Here is a 15978-nt window from a genome sequence, read left to right on the forward strand (position 1 = left end):
AAAATGTCCCGAAGTGATGTCAACAGCTCCGTTGAAATTCTCCGGTTCAGAATTAAAAAACGAAAGATTGAGAAATTTCTGAAATTCTGTTCAGTTCCGTAACTTTCCATCTAATAACGAATTGTGAAAGATTTTTGAATTTTGTCGAACTATTGCATTCGCCACGCAGTAATTACATTGCTGCTTTCGAATAAAAAATTTCTTTGAATGAATACCCGAAGAAAAAAAAATGTTTCTCCTTATTATACGAAAACGTATTAACCAGATTTTATTTTTCAGCAACAATTCAATGCTAAATATCGATCACTGTATTAATTTTAATCCCTTAGCTCAATTTTCTGTTCCTGCTGAACATCGTGAGGGTGCTTGTAGTGAAGCTACGTCAGAGCCACACCAGCGAGATCGAGCAAGTCCTGTAAGTGAACCAAAATGAAAGAATATAACTCGAAATTAGCAAAATGATACATGTACAGTGTCCAAGCAATAGAATCTGAAAACCAATAGCAGTGCACGAATACTTGTCGATTTCTGTTTCCTTTTCTGGTTACTTAACTTTCAATGAAAATTCAAAGCTCGGCACAACTGGAATTCTACCGTTTGTGGAAACAATTCTAATAGTTCCAACAATGTTTATTCGTTTATAGAAAAGCGGTAAGAGCTGCTGTGGTGCTTCTACCTTTATTGGGTATCACCAACGTGCTCTTCATGATCGACGCGCCTCTGCACAATGTGAAGAAATTCGCATTGTGGTCGTACTCAACACACTTTCTGCAATCCTTTCAGGGCCTCTTCATCGCGACCCTTTATTGTTTCTTAAACGGCGAGGTGAGACAATAATCGTAACGAACTCTTCTATAGCACTCTTCGAAACAATTTTAGTTTAGTGGAAGACACAGAGGTTGTCGCTTAGCATTCGCGTTGTTAATGAAAATATTTAATCGAAGTCAAAGTCCATAATGGAATATTTAATTCCAAAGTCAAAGTGTTACTACTGACCCCGCTCTCCCCTATATGTGAAAAAGTTATCCCCATCATAGTATACCGTACTATACCTGAAAGAATTATGCATATTACGGTGTACCAGATTATATATAAAAGATTTATTCCCAGTATACCAAACTATACACGAAAGAATTATCCTTGTCAAATAAATAATTTTTTTCACATCTTCCAATCGAGTAACCTTTCTTGCAGCAACAAAAGCCGCGATGTTAATAAATATTCGGGTTCACCGTATCGAATGGAACACTTTTCAACACAATTTTCCCGATAAAAATTTCTCCGATCCCTCACCATTTTGTTTTTGCAATGAGCGATTAATAAATCACAGCGATTACATTCGACTCGAATGATTAAATGGAAATCGATTATGTATTATGCATGGGAACATTACAGGCGTAAATAGTACACTCATGGGAATACCTTGGAATTCATTAAACTGCAGCAAAACCGCAAGGTTGTGATGAAAGCATTAACAACAGAGAGTATCGATCCTTCCTCTATCAAAGTAGCAACATAGCGCTCGGTGTCAAAGTTTAAACAAAATTACGTTTCCATTCCGCGAGAACTTCTGTCCCTCTGTTTCTCCCTTCTCTTTGAAATCGAAATTCCCTTTGTAAATTTACATAAAACCGAGTTAAAAACCAGACACACGTACCTTTCATACCGAAGTGATCATCTCTGCTGATTCAAACATTGAATAGTCTTTGAAGATTGTTTTTTTGAGTAGGCCAAATAACAATTTAACGCCGATGCAGTTGAGAATGTGACATGGTAGAATTAAAAGAGTATTTGAGAAAATATTCGAATAAATTATTTGGAATATAAATAACAAAATAATCTATAGAAAAATCATTTGGTCGTTCAAATGAAATAACACATAATTATTTAAATAAGATAGTCATTAAATAAATATTCAATTTTATTATATATAATATATGATATATGAATATATTTATTATATATAATATATATAAGATAATCTATATACTCTCTTAACGATTATTTTTCAAATAATTTATTTGTATAACGCCGACGCGTTAAATTTTACATACGTTTGTATTATGCATTTATCAAGGTTTCGTCATTTTTCTAGCCAGAAAATCAAGTATAATAGCATCCGCAGCTTTGACACGCAAATGCGATAAAGCAAACATGTTTACACGACGTGCACTTTTATACCTCGAGATATCCCTTAAAGCTCCTGATTGAAGTTGAAGTATACTGGGTGCTTCAGAAATAGATGGTTGCTTTCTCTAACGACGAAAAAAGTTGTACAAACATAGATTTGGAAATTCTTTTTTTCTTGAGAAAATAAACATTTCTTTTTCACTTCGAAATTTTACAAATACAAGGAAAATAATTTTTTAATTGCTACGAGCGAACAAATTTCAGCCGATATTGATTCACAGTTTGTATATCGGTTATTTTCGATTTTGAAACGATTCTACAACCTTTTTAGCAATTTTTGTTTACCTTTAATTAGATTCTGTAACCACGAAAGTATTTTTTTGAATAACATCAAAAAGAAAAGTCGATCGATTTAATCGTTTTTTAGGTACCGTGTACGCCAACTTATAAAACACGAAACCGAGAAAAACGTACTTAAAGTTTTGTATTATAAACTTTTTCGGTAAATTACTCGCAGCGACGACTAATCGGCTTTCCCAAAGCCACAAAATAAGCTCTCTGTTTCCTCAACAATGCCCTCCTGATTTAACTTCTATCGTCTCGTGGCTATTTTAGTTTATTTAGTACTATTTAATTATTCGAGACTTCGAATATCATTATGCAAATAAGAAAGTATTTTTAAACTTGAACTAAAGTCAGCTTATCGAATCACTTTATTTAGATACACATTATGAATATCTTAAATACTTAATCGTGCACAAAATATTCGAATACTCGTCTACTCAAATGGTATTCAAATTATATTTGCCGAATATTCGAGTTACCGATTACATAATTCAATGTATACAGAATCGTCGAAACTTTCCTATGTTCTACCATTTTGAAAATTGGTAGTTAATACTCTAGTACTATAGTAAAGGGTATATGTAAAACGTGTTACATACAGCGAATCAACTGTACATTCGAAGTAGATCCACGTAGTTTTCTAACGCTTTTCTAGCTGTAACGTTTTATTCTCGGCACGTTGTTGCTTCTACTGTCGTAACTTGTTGCAAGTGATAATGATCAACAATTGTTTGGTATATACAGGTGAGACTCGCCCTGGAAAAAACTGTCTCCATCTACCTTTCCCTGAGAGGAACCGATCTACAAGCCAGGAGACAGTCGACCTACAGTGGCTGCCAGTCTCAACGAATTGCGTCAGGTTAGTGTAGAAGAGACCAAAATTGCGTTTGTTTATTTATTTCGTGATCATCAAAATCTGATACAACTTATTCATTATTAAAGTAACGAATGAAATTCTTACTAATAAAGATTGGACCAGGACATCTACGTACTGTACACTATATATGTATACAGTCCTTGATATTTGTGATATTTATAATATTTACGATATTTGTGATATTTATGTATACACAGAGAAACTGTAAAAGATATTTGTAAAAACGAAAGAATCAGGACAAATTAATTTATAAAATTTTCAATGTTCAGAGTTTGGTAAATTTAATGGTAATTAAGCTTATAATAGCACTTCATACGAGCTCCGCGTCAATCGTGTTTTCATCATAGGGTGTGAAAGTAATTTCCATCTATAATTTCCGGCCTCAGTATGAACTTAAATTGCTTTCTCCTTGTTACTCGTCAAATTTACATGTGGACAACCAATAATTTTAACCCTTTCGTCGCTTACTAAAATAAGTACGTATGGTACAAAAGAATGTTTATTTTCTCTCTAACCTACATCGATTCCATTCGTTGTAAATAATATAAAAATCAATCTTTAATCTTTCCTTACTTTTTCCAAATATACATTGGGAAAATAAATAAATTAACAGCGAAAATAAAAAGACTAAAATTTTTCTTTCAGTTTCGAATAACAAAAATTTTGATATATCTTTCGCAAACTGTAAATTAAGAAAGCTTCATCCTATTCTTTCGTTTTGTTTCGCAGTTAGAAACACAACGAAGTCACGATCAGTTTACAAAGGAACTGAATATTTTACTCTTTGTATCTTTCGTCTGCTCGTAGAGATACTCTTGCAACACGATCTGTTTGTTTTCATATTACAAGTACAACGTACGGATAAGCAACCCCTAGCCCGTACGATACACGAATTGAATACTAGAATAGAATTTAACTTGCCTGTACCATATATAGTTGAGAGTTGGAAAGATGACTTCTTGGATTAAAGAGAATGTAATGTGCACAGATCACTTGTTGGCTAAATATTACTGTGTGATGCTAGAAAGATGATCAGCAGAAAGAATATGACTGCGATTGGACATTTCGTTTAATGAAAGTATTATTAACGAGGCTACCTGGATTTTGAGTAAAAAATTGAGCGTTCCTTGTCATTTATTTTTCCAATGTAGAAATAATTGACAGAATGCAAATTCTTGATCGATGTCTCTTTAATCGTCTCTTAAAATGCTCTTAATTTTCATCGAAATTGTATTTGAAAAGGCACTCCTTTCGAAACGAATCGCGCGCGTAGTAATCTTAATTTTATAATGTGACTAGCCAAAGTCTGTACAGTCTGAAGTCTGTTCCACGGTTCCGTGTAAAGTTCCCAAGCACTCGGTGAAATTCACCACGCGATATTATTTTTAAAACAAGGTCACAAAATATACCGTTGGCTGAAGAGTTGTCGCAGAAACTCGGCGGCAGATTCGGCCGGTTCAATCAAATTAATGAAAGCCAGAGCACTCTGAGAGCTCTTTAGGTCCGGAAAAACGTTGGCTGAGATCCTCTCGAGATGAATCGATTTCGTACGCAATTTAGAAGGCAAAGTAAGAGCCCGGTTTGAAAGTTTCGAAAGAACAATAATAATGGAAACGTAAGAATCGTTCTTTTCAAGATCATCGACTTCCTCCCTTATATGTAATTTAGTAAGTTTCCACGTAATCGTGAAATGATATTAAATTTGACCGTCTGTCACTGGAGCAATAGCTCTTGGTAAAGTTGAGAATTATTAACTCGTCTTATAAGTTCGTGCCGTTTATTCTTCTACCGTGTATTGGAGTATGTGTCTAAAGCTATCGTAACTAAATTTAACCCTAATCTACCACGCTTATTGACAAACTATCAACGACTCTCGACCAGAGACACACTATTTTCTTCGAACGACACGCTATACCATATTAAAATTCCGTTCAACGCTAACGTGTAAAACGTATTGCAAGAAGTATGAACCCACCACGGCACGAACTTACGAGACGCCCTAATAGAAATAGATAATTGAAGTAAAAGGTTTAGAAGGAGTAGCTGTATTCGCTTGAGAAGCTGACTTAGCTTTGTCATCGCTTTATATTGATGTTCAAGTGGTGAAAACTACCCTCAAGGTTCCAGATAAGATAGATATTTAGTTAAAGGTCTCTAAAATGAATGGAGACAGATAAAAATGTTGATTATGAAAAGAGTTTGATTTTTGACGAGCTATTACAGTAAACATCTGATCAACTCAACTATAGGATCGATTACACATTCTTTACGTTCGTAATTTCTTTCAATTTCGATTACTTTTCGAGAAATTTAACCAAGTAAATATTTTATCCGCAACTTCGAGGGCTAGCGTCAATATTTTTCAATACTCTATCTTCGCGTTTCATCAAAATCAGAGATTGTCAATTGGTGATGTCTCTTGTTGGCTCAAAACTCTACAAAAAGTATCAGTAGATCTTTAAATAAGAAACTAAAGAGAGGAGAAATTTTTAGAGTAAATTTTCGATAATTATAAAACTGTGAGAGCCTAGTGTTATTTCGTTCCGAGTGTGATCCAGATCGTATAATAAAAAGTACAAGACGTTGAAAGAGATAGATTTGGTCGGAGAGCATCCGGATTTCAATAAGTATTCCAAGAGATCTAAATCCGATAGAGTAGAGACATCATCGTGACGCGAATCGAGCAGAAGAAACTGAGGACGACATGACGGATAATGGGATAATGATTATTGATGCGTGCAGTGATCGAGATGGAAGAGGAAGAGATGAGATCCAGCGGGTGGATAAGACTGTGCTGTCGAGGTGGAAATACTCCACCACCGGACCGACCTGCCGAGTGAGTAATGATCGAGGAAAGCTCGCCAATCCGCATTTAGATCATTGCCAGCATCGACGGCAGATCCTCCTCGCAAGATCATACTAGTAGGTAAAAACACGAAACACGCGCGAGCCATGCATGTGCTGTTGCACGGCTTCTTCCACCACCGTATCTACATCAACTCTGCGTATGTACATATCTCTCCAACTGACGATCACGATGATTCTGCAATGATTTTATCATTGTTTCAGGTCTCTGAATTAATCTTGGACCAGTTCTTCGCAGTCGCTCTGCACTGTCATCAAGTTCCTTGAAATATTTGAATCTGCCTTAAATTCCTAAATTTTTGGATTCCTTATGTTCGTTTCAAGTGCATAGTCATTTGAATTCTTCATGAATTAAGTGATCCACCTGTATAAGCTACTAGCAAGTATAAGCAATATTCTGGTCGCTTCTGTGTTCTCAGAATTTCAGGAGTCACGAAGATCCCTTTGAAGGTTCTTAGATTGAAAACCTTGTATTTGTCTAGAGTCTTCTAGAGTCATCTTTTAAATTCTTGTAAATTTATTGGATTCTTTAACAATTCTTTACATTTTTCTGGAGTCAATTGAAGTGTTCTGGAATTCTACAGATTTTGCTACAGTCCATTGAATTTTTTTAGAGATATTTAAATTCTTCTATAACTCATCGAATTTGTTTGTTATCAAATTCTTCTACAGTCAACTGTACTCTCGCCTACTTCTGGATTTCCTCCAACTTTTATAGAGTCCATTGGACTCTTTTAGAATTCTTTCGATTAGAGTTAATTAAATTCCTTTAGAATTTCTTTGATTCTTTTAGAGTCCATTCAACTCTAACAGTCCTGATATTCTTCAGATTATTGAAATTCTCTTCTTTATTCTTCAATTTTATAGGTTCTTATAAACGTCGTTGAGTTCTCCTCAAATACTTTTTTCTCGACTCTTTAATTCGCGCGATCTATACCACTTGCTTCCTCGCTTTCACTCTTACTCTCTCGCATTCTAGATTTCCTTCACTTTCAGAAAGTAATACGCATGTGACAACTGTAATCTGACACAACATATTGGCAGATCTTCGGAAAAATCAATAAATAGGGCAGCAGACAGCTTGCACTGCTTAGCACCGGTGTTCACGTATGTGTTCAAATGTTTTGCATGATTTTTTATATAAAAAATCATTTCTATTCACAGTTTCTTGACAATTCTTGCTGAAAGTTTTGAATTACAAAAGAATGATTATTTCCAAGTTTCATTTTTGTTTCATTTTTACAAAACTGTATAAAATTTTTCAATGTTAACTCTTGCTTTCAACAACTGAACATTTCTCCATGTATTTTTCAAAATTGAGTAGAGTTTATGCACCCCAATTGGAATATACCTGTATGCCTCCCATAGGTTCCCATCTATATTTAGTCCACGATCTAAGTACCTTTTCAGACGAATTACTCTTTAGGTCCTTCTTGACACCACTCACCAGATATTAAAATATCTCGTAGGTAACAGTAAATAAACATTTGACTTCTTCGATCTATTAGTATTTCTTAAAATATAGTATTAAAATAAATGAAAGTAATAATAGTAAAAGAAGTAGTATTTTAATATATTTGTATCGTTTTTACACTGTTCCCATGAAATCTATTCCTAACTTTCCTAGAGCTAATTAAATCCCCAAAAACCAACCTGCACTTTGTATCTTGCTTCCTGTGCCTCTTCTCCTAATTAGGCGATTGGTGAAATAGCATGGACAGTTACTTCACTACTGTGCATTAACATTTTATGAATGTCACATAAAGCCAGAGACAATATTTTACGAACTATTTAGCAGTCTCTTTTGCTCGTTTATCAAATTTAACGCACGGTGCTATCCAAAGTTGGAAAGAAGGCAGATTAGAGGACACAGTATAATCTTTCATTGACTTGAAGTCTCGCGGGACCTCACAGGGGCACAGGTGCGTGAGAATAGGTGTAGCTGAAACAGTAGATAGAAAGGGGGAATCATCTAGAGTACAGAAGTTCATTGTGTGACGAGAAACGCGAACGAAATAACACGCAATAACGCGAAGTGCGATAGACCTCTACACGTGACCATTTTAGCCAAGAATAGCAATGTAACTGCGTAGGAGCGTAACTGATACGTCACGAACGTTAAACGAGTGAACGATTCTCCCCTTTCTCTGTCCCGTTTTAACTGGTAGGTACGGTGCCTAGATTTCATTCGGCTATAACACTAATAAATGTAGTATTTACGATATTAATAATACAATACTAATTACGTTGGTCAATAGTACGCTACGGTTGAAGTTTTACGTCAGTAGAGGTGAAACCAAGTCATATGCGATCAATTGGAGCCGTATTTCTTAATCTCGTCTTCTTTCCAGCTCTGAATAATACGTATCGCTATTGTGTTTGCTCCCCAACCGTCATCTCTCACTGTGACGTCAATTGGTCCACATATCTGCCAATTGACATCCCCGAGTTTGACGAATATTTTTGTCCCAAAACTACCATACGTCATTCTCGCTTGATCGAGCTATATACCAAAACGTGTTCCAACATCAGTAGAACGCCCTGTTGTCGGGAGATCGTTTTTATGATTGCGATAACGATCACTCACGGGGACAATCCTTCTCTCGCGTTTCAGAACAGCAGTCTGACCACGGAGTATCTCCGGATCTCTTGGCGCTGGACGTAAGTCTCGAGATCTCTCAGAAATCACGAAGACCTGGGCTGCGAGCTTCATCAGAGGATGGAAAGGGAGCTGGAGGACCTGGAAGCCAGCTAAGAAGTTCAAGCGCCAAGAGTTTAGTCTGAGACTACGTCAAACTGAACCGGCTGATCCGATGGTTTGTCTTCAGGATAGAGCCGCTTCGAATGCTTACGAATGTGCAGAATCGTCGATCAAGATACAACGATCCGACGATGGAACGTGTCTTTAAATGCTGTGAAATATAGAACTTTCTTTTTGGTCGACGAAGGTAGTTGTCGTGCGAAGTTATCGTGGAAATTGAGGAATCGGGAGTGCAAACTTCGTGGTAAAATGGAGAAGAGCTCGGAGGACCTGAAGATAAGCCAGGAACTTCAAGGTTCAGGTATTTCGAACTGTGAGCTTCATCGAAAGATATAGAAGCACTTGGAGGATCTGGATATCGAGCAGGAAGTTCAAGAGTTAGATGTTTTGGGGTACGAGTCTCATCAGAGGATAGAGAAGCATTTAGAGGATTTACAGACGAGCCACAAGATTCAAGGGTCAGGTATTCCAGAATTTCGACAATGAGGAACTATAAGATCTTGGTATTTTGACTCGTAAGTTTCATCGAAGAATGAAAAAGCACTTAGGGGACCCACAGTTCGGCCAGAAAGTTCAAAGATCAAGTATTGCGGAACTGTACACTTCGTCGGAGGATAATAAGATCATCCGAAGGACCTGGGCATCGGCCAGGAAGTACAAGATCTTGGTAATTTGACCTATACGTTTCACCAGATGATGGAGAAGTACCTGGAGAAGCTGGAGTGTAACTAATAAGTTCAAGGGTCACGTGAATCTGACTGCGAGCTTTAATAGAAGATGTAGAAGCGCCTAGAGGACTTGGATCTCAGCCAAGAAGTTCAAGAGTCGGATTTTTCGGATCGTGAGCTTCATTGGAGGACGTAGAATCGTCTGGAGGGTCAGCAGACCTACCAGACAACTCAAGACCGAAGTCTTTAACCTAAAACTACGTCAACTTGTCCTGGTTGATCCGATGATTTACTTTCGGACTAGGTCTACTTCGACTATTCACCAATTTTTTAGCCTCTTCTACCTAGACACCAGGATCTGTCAATGGAATCTACCGTATGTACTCTGTAAAATCTTAAATATTGTAATCGAGACTGAGGAATGGAACAGTGGTTCATACTTTCGGCGTTGTAAGTATCTTTAAACCATGAGTCGATAAATGCAGTGTCTTGTGACTGTCTATAGGCATTCGGCGAGCAGTACTCGATAAATGTTACGTACGAATCTCGGTATACGAAGGGTCGATAGACTGTTAAGTGTCTATTAGACTAGTTTGAGTATGAAGTTTCAGGAAACATAGAACGGGGAGGATGAAATGGGAAGTTGGTGGTACTTGAAACGCCAAATTGGAAGATGAATGTTAACTACACCTTGAATGGGAGTTGATGAATGGAATTCAACAAAGTTACGCGCGAATTTAACGACCGAGAATGGGTGAAACGTTCGAGTATGAAATAACTGGATGAATCGTTACCAAGATTTCTAGTTTAGAGGGAAATCACTCTAATGAAATTTAAAATCGAATCATGATACTCAATGATTCTCCTTTTTGAATATTATTTACCGCTTTCGAGTGAAATGTTTTTTCGCCAAGAATTTCGAATATCACGAATTTCTCTAGTCACCAAATTTCAACGAGCACGTCATATCAATGTCTCTTTTTCTGAATCGTATGAAAGCGTGTATGAATCTGAGAAAATCGAAGAGACGAATAAATCGTTTTTAGCTCGCGGAAGAAGCTACTTTGTCTGACACTGAACCATAGTCATCGAACGATTATCTCGCAAAAATTGGGCAATTAGCAGCCACGTTCAAGGACGAATCTCTCTCGAGAGTGTAACTTCAGCGTCGTGCAATGCAGTACATGGAAATCAATACCGTGAAATTTCGATAGTAACGTTTAAAGTTGTTGCTCTTGATACATACCAAAAACTGATACAATTATCGAGATCTAATAAGGAGATCCACTTACGAGATTACTTAGAGGGATTTTCATTTATATAAAAATAAATCGTAAACGTGGAATAAACTACCGAGCTCCGTTTTCAAGAAAATCGATTTTGAAAATTATCGATGTACGCGTACAATTTATATTTTCATTTCTTAAAGGGTGTAACTACCCCTCAAAGTTTTAACCTTTCGATGTTATCTTTAGAGCTATCTTTAGAGATACACAAGAAAGTCCTTTGGATAAATTCTTTATGATTTTCGACAGAAGGTAACACGTTTTGGTAAAAACAATGAATAAGAAAGTTAAAAAATATTTACATATTATTATAACATGCAACAATGTAACCTAAAATAAGCAATTTAATTTTTGTCAGATTTTAGACATAATTAACTTTTTTGGCATCCTCCACCAAAAATTTTAGTAAACGATCGGTACTTGAAAAACCGGCCACTGCAAAACTGGTAATTGAAAACCTCGGTAAGGTGAGCCCTTCTGTGGTATTAGCGGACCTGCGGTTATCCCTGTCATTGTTATATAGAGTATGGAACCGCAGAGAAATCTTAGACAGCGGTAAATTCTCTTCGTTAAAACTTAATTATAATACGGTCAGTAGATACTGAGAAGTTTGTCAATGACATAAATTGTTGTAAACTTTTCTCTGTCACTACCTACGATCCGTGTTATCGTACCTTTTTTCATTGACTCGTATTCAGTCTTACCCAAAGGTAACTTTTCCTTTAAAAATTAATTATAACAGTATGAGTAGATACTGAGAAGTTTGTCAATGACATAAATTGTTGAAAACTTTTCTCTGTCACTATCTACGCTCCGTGTTATCGTGCTTTTCCTTCATTGGCTCGTAGACGTATTCAGTCTCACCCAAAGGTGGGAGTGTCTTGGTCTCTCGGTTTCTGTTGATCAGTATCGTAATTGCAGTCGAAACTTGTGCACGTATTTGTTCCTGTCGCGAAAGTTTCAAGTGGTGCGAACGAAATACTATCCTTCTGTGATATTGAAACACGACAAACATTGCGAACATATTAGAAGTGTTGCGAAAAGTTTACGAAACCAAGTGTCTAAATCTCGAGATGGGTGAGTACATTTGCAACAGTTGTTGGTTAATGTGTAATCGTTTTCTCGATACATCGTGAATTTCGACATCGATCGTGCAAATTGAAAGTTTGAACAGTAGCTTTACGTCATTGAAAGTTAACGATCTAATTGTGATAAAAGTACGTTGAGAATTTGATAAAATGTTAGGATAAATTCAGTATAATCGAGTCACTGGGTTAGATCGTTGACCGTGAAAAAATTAAATTTACATTCAGTTTAATAAAAAAATACGATGAACATTCAAAACTGTTAGTAGAAAAAGTATTTGTATCAAAGGGCACAGTGTATGATTTTTTATTTGAAATCTATCCTGACAAATGAAAGTGAAAAATTGTGGAAATTATAAATTAAGTAATTGCACGATGGCTGTTAATTTAATCAACTGCTCGTCCATATGGTAGAATATCTATCTATTAACTCGATATATTCTCGTCGCTTCCATTGAACGCTGGCAATTTGAATATTTTCAACGATAAATGCAATTGACAAAGTGTGTTCTCGATATTTATTAACCATATTGCAGATACTTCGATACAGTTTTAACTTCGATCAATTTTCATATGGCCAATTTTAAAGTGTCTGTAGTTTTTCAAATTCGTTCGTAAAAAGAACAAATCAATGTAGTTTAATTTTTTGTTGTTTTTCAATTCATCCCAGCTATTATAAAATTGAATTTATTTACAACAATTGCAGACAAAATGATTAAACAATATTTTTTTAAACTGAAATTAATTTTATTTGGTGCTTATATGTACATATATCGTCACTGTAAGTAACAGAGGAAGCTCATTTTCATTCGTTTGTTAATTTAAGTAATTATTTAACGAAGCAAAGTTGCCGCTATGCCTCAAACAATTGTACAATCAACAATTTTCAACAAATTATGAAAGATTCTTCGAGACACGTTCAAATATTGCTAAAGACTACAACATATCCAAATTTCAACAAAATCCGAAATATTACTCCAAAAAGTAATATGAGAGTAACTTAACGTTTGAAAATTGTTTGAAATGGTATCAGTTACAAGTACGAATATTATTTACAATGTTTGAAAATGAAACCACGACGCTGAAAATTGTTTGAAATCGAGGGTGATTATGGATTTTTAATAGTTAAAAAATGGCGCATTTAAAATTATTTAATATTGAGTGCGTCTTTCGATTTGAGATGATTGTTCTTTAGAAAGATTTTAAAATTGAGTGTGATTTTGAACTCGAGGTGATTGTTCTTTACAAAGATTTTTAAATTGAATGTCATTTTGAATTTTAAGTGATCGTTCTTTAGAAAGATTTTAAAAATTGATTGTAAAGGCTTGGACAAACCTTTCGACCTTTTCTTGTAAAATGTTTGTAGGTGTTAATTATATGTTACGTTACCATAATCGGCCACATTGTATACAGAAAACGTCAGTTAGTATACTACAATACGAGCTATGAGCTTTTTAAGATTTGCTCGAGAGTGAAACACGAAAAGAAACCGTGTTTATAGCTTTAACTGAATGTGTGCAATTGCTGTTTATATGCTTTTAAAAATCTCTGTAATTCGCGCTGACGAGCTATCGTAAGATATATTGTTTTTTAAGAATAATCTCCCCCAAAAAAATGTTGCATCGACCGCGAGAAAATTAAACCGAGCAAACTAAACTTTTCACTTACTTTTCGTCTCAATTTCGTATTCATAGTCACGCTATTGTCCGAAGTACTCGAACTCGCGATAAAAAAAAAGAACTGCCTCGAGTATCCGATACTCGAACGGAAAGTTTAATTTTCGAGTGATCGAGATTGCGCGTTGGGTTATCATGAACCCACGCGAGGAAACACGACGCGATCGAACTGTTATTTAACCGATAGAAAGCTAATCTCTGAAACTGTTATTTAAGTTTCAACGCGAGTCGGGTGTAATCTGACCTTTCGATGCAGCGATTCTGTTCAAGATTCATTGTTCACGGAGAACGATAGCGGAAAATAATTCTTCGTGAAAAACTAAATCGAAAACGTAGAACACAGTTTTTTCACGCAACCCTCTGTTTTGAAAAAAATCGAGTTTGAAAGTTTTTGGGGCACAGTGCGCTCGAACGGAGTTTAAAGCGCTCCGCGCCGCTTTGACGCTTGATTTTTTCCAAAATGAAGGGTCGTACGAAAAAATTCTACTCTAGATTTTTTATGCAATTTATCGTGCAGAATCGTCAACGATAGATCGTTGCGCGTTTCGTCGACGAAATAACTTTCGAGACGAATTTCTAGCGATTTGTTTCGTTCGAATCCAAGTTTCCTTAGCCACGCGCTTAACAAGAGAACTTTTCTTATCCGGAAAATGGAGAAAGTGAGGAAATTACTTCGACCTAAGGTACCACACTTGTTAGATCTTGGATTTACAACTCTGAATACCGTACCATCGTCTATTTGTCAGCAGTGTTAAAAGTGCAGGGTAATTAGTCGTAAGGCTAGCCAATTAGCAGACGCGTCGTTGCTTATATTACTTTGTAGCCGTGCGTTTTTTAAAAATGTAAATAAATAATCGTGACATCAATGCGCGTGTGGTTCATCTAACCCTTCCTAGTTCTTGATTTTTGGAACGATTTTAAACAAACAGGGAAATAAGGCAGTTTCCTTCATATTTGTTTTCAGCCGAATTTGAAATTTATTTTACGTTGTAGATAGCATTTTCTATCGTTTATTGACTAAAATTTGTACGGCTATGAAAAAATTCCTACAAATTAATTATTAAATATGGGTCGTGATAGAAAGAACGATGCGTTATACTCACAAAGAAGTTTTATTGTGACAGTGAACAGTACAAAAATGTTTTACAAGGTACAAACGCTTTTGAAAAGGAACTTTTCAAAAGGAACTGATTATCTTCTCTCTACAAATTATTTTTACCCTCCTAATTTCACATAATAAAAGACAATATTTCCTACGAAATCCAGAAATATGTGTGTACATGTAAATTCTCCTTAAATACTTGAATTACATCTTCTCAACAGTTTTTCTTATATATGGAAAATGAAATAGTAGAACATTTTAATTGTCAATAGTTAACAGAGGGACAGTTGACAAATGATAGTGAAAATCTATTAAAGGGACGGACTTGAGAATATAATTTTTCTTTACCCTTTTGCCATTATTAAAATAAATGATTAAAAATTTTAAAGAAGAAAAAATATTATTGTACACATGAATATTATTTTTAACATTAGTTTTATCATTTTTTAATTATCGATTACTTCCTGAAAAAATTTTTCTTAAAATATTTGTTTTTTTTTCAGGACAACTTGCATGCCTTTATTTCGTTTTTTTTTTTTATTCGGATAACCTTTAATTTTCATTTTTGTTCAGAAGATTATTTTTCCTTGGAAAACACTTAAAAATTATAGTAAACTATAAAATTCTGTTTAAAGAATAAAAATTATTTTCACCAAGGAATATCATTTTCTGATAATTGGTAATAATCGAATCTCTACTAAATACAAATTATTTGGTTCAGCCTATGCTTTCATAGTAGGGTTCAGTCCTTCGTGAATTAATTAAATATTTATCATCAAGATGTCCGTAGATGAGCACTGATTGTTCTAAAAGATATTTACTATGTAGTAAATTAGTATTTATTATATAATGAAAATAACATTTTGTTTTCACTGAAAAAATAGTTTGTTATCTTATTTCACAGAATATGAATTGTACCAACAAGGAAAGAATAAAGTGTGCAAACTTAAAACAATGTTCTTCGGTAAAGAAAAAAACTTATATTCTCGCGATGGTTCTGTTTTTATTTTCAACAAATGTTTCGTTCATACGTATGCCGTAAAATATAGAAAATTGTATTAAATTATTAAACCTAACAAAATTCTGTAAAGTTAAGAATCTGAAGAGTTTAAGAAAAAGATAACTCAATAAGTTGTACAAACTTGAATTACTATTTATATAAATAAAAAATTATTATATAAAC

At 35.1% G+C, this 15978-nt stretch overlaps 1 protein-coding gene across 4 annotated transcripts in view; it reads left to right on the forward strand.

The window, feature by feature from the left end:
* Pdfr (Pigment-dispersing factor receptor) overlaps nucleotides 1–14634 on the forward strand; it is a 36550-nt gene extending 21916 nt beyond the window's left edge. Inside the window, exons 9-13 of one of the 4 annotated variants that reach the window (XR_012993768.1) lie at nucleotides 330–415; nucleotides 645–825; nucleotides 3220–3334; nucleotides 6095–6278; nucleotides 8832–14634. Coding sequence is in view for 2 of the 4 variants with exons in the window: in XM_076324391.1 (XP_076180506.1) it covers nucleotides 330–415; nucleotides 645–825; nucleotides 3220–3334; nucleotides 6095–6188; nucleotides 8832–8844 (489 nt within the window). In the remaining 2 variants the exon portion in view is untranslated. Of the gene's footprint in view, nucleotides 1–329; nucleotides 416–644; nucleotides 826–3219; nucleotides 3335–6094; nucleotides 6279–7213; nucleotides 7235–8831 lie in introns of those variants that run through there. The other 3 variants (XR_012993767.1, XM_076324391.1, XM_076324392.1) reach the window with 3 other exon arrangements.
* The last annotated feature ends 1344 nt before the right edge of the window (nucleotides 14635–15978 follow it).

This window comes from Ptiloglossa arizonensis, chromosome 12 (assembly GCF_051014685.1).
Source record: "Ptiloglossa arizonensis isolate GNS036 chromosome 12, iyPtiAriz1_principal, whole genome shotgun sequence".
In the NCBI taxonomy this organism is placed as follows: domain Eukaryota; kingdom Metazoa; phylum Arthropoda; class Insecta; order Hymenoptera; family Colletidae; genus Ptiloglossa; species Ptiloglossa arizonensis.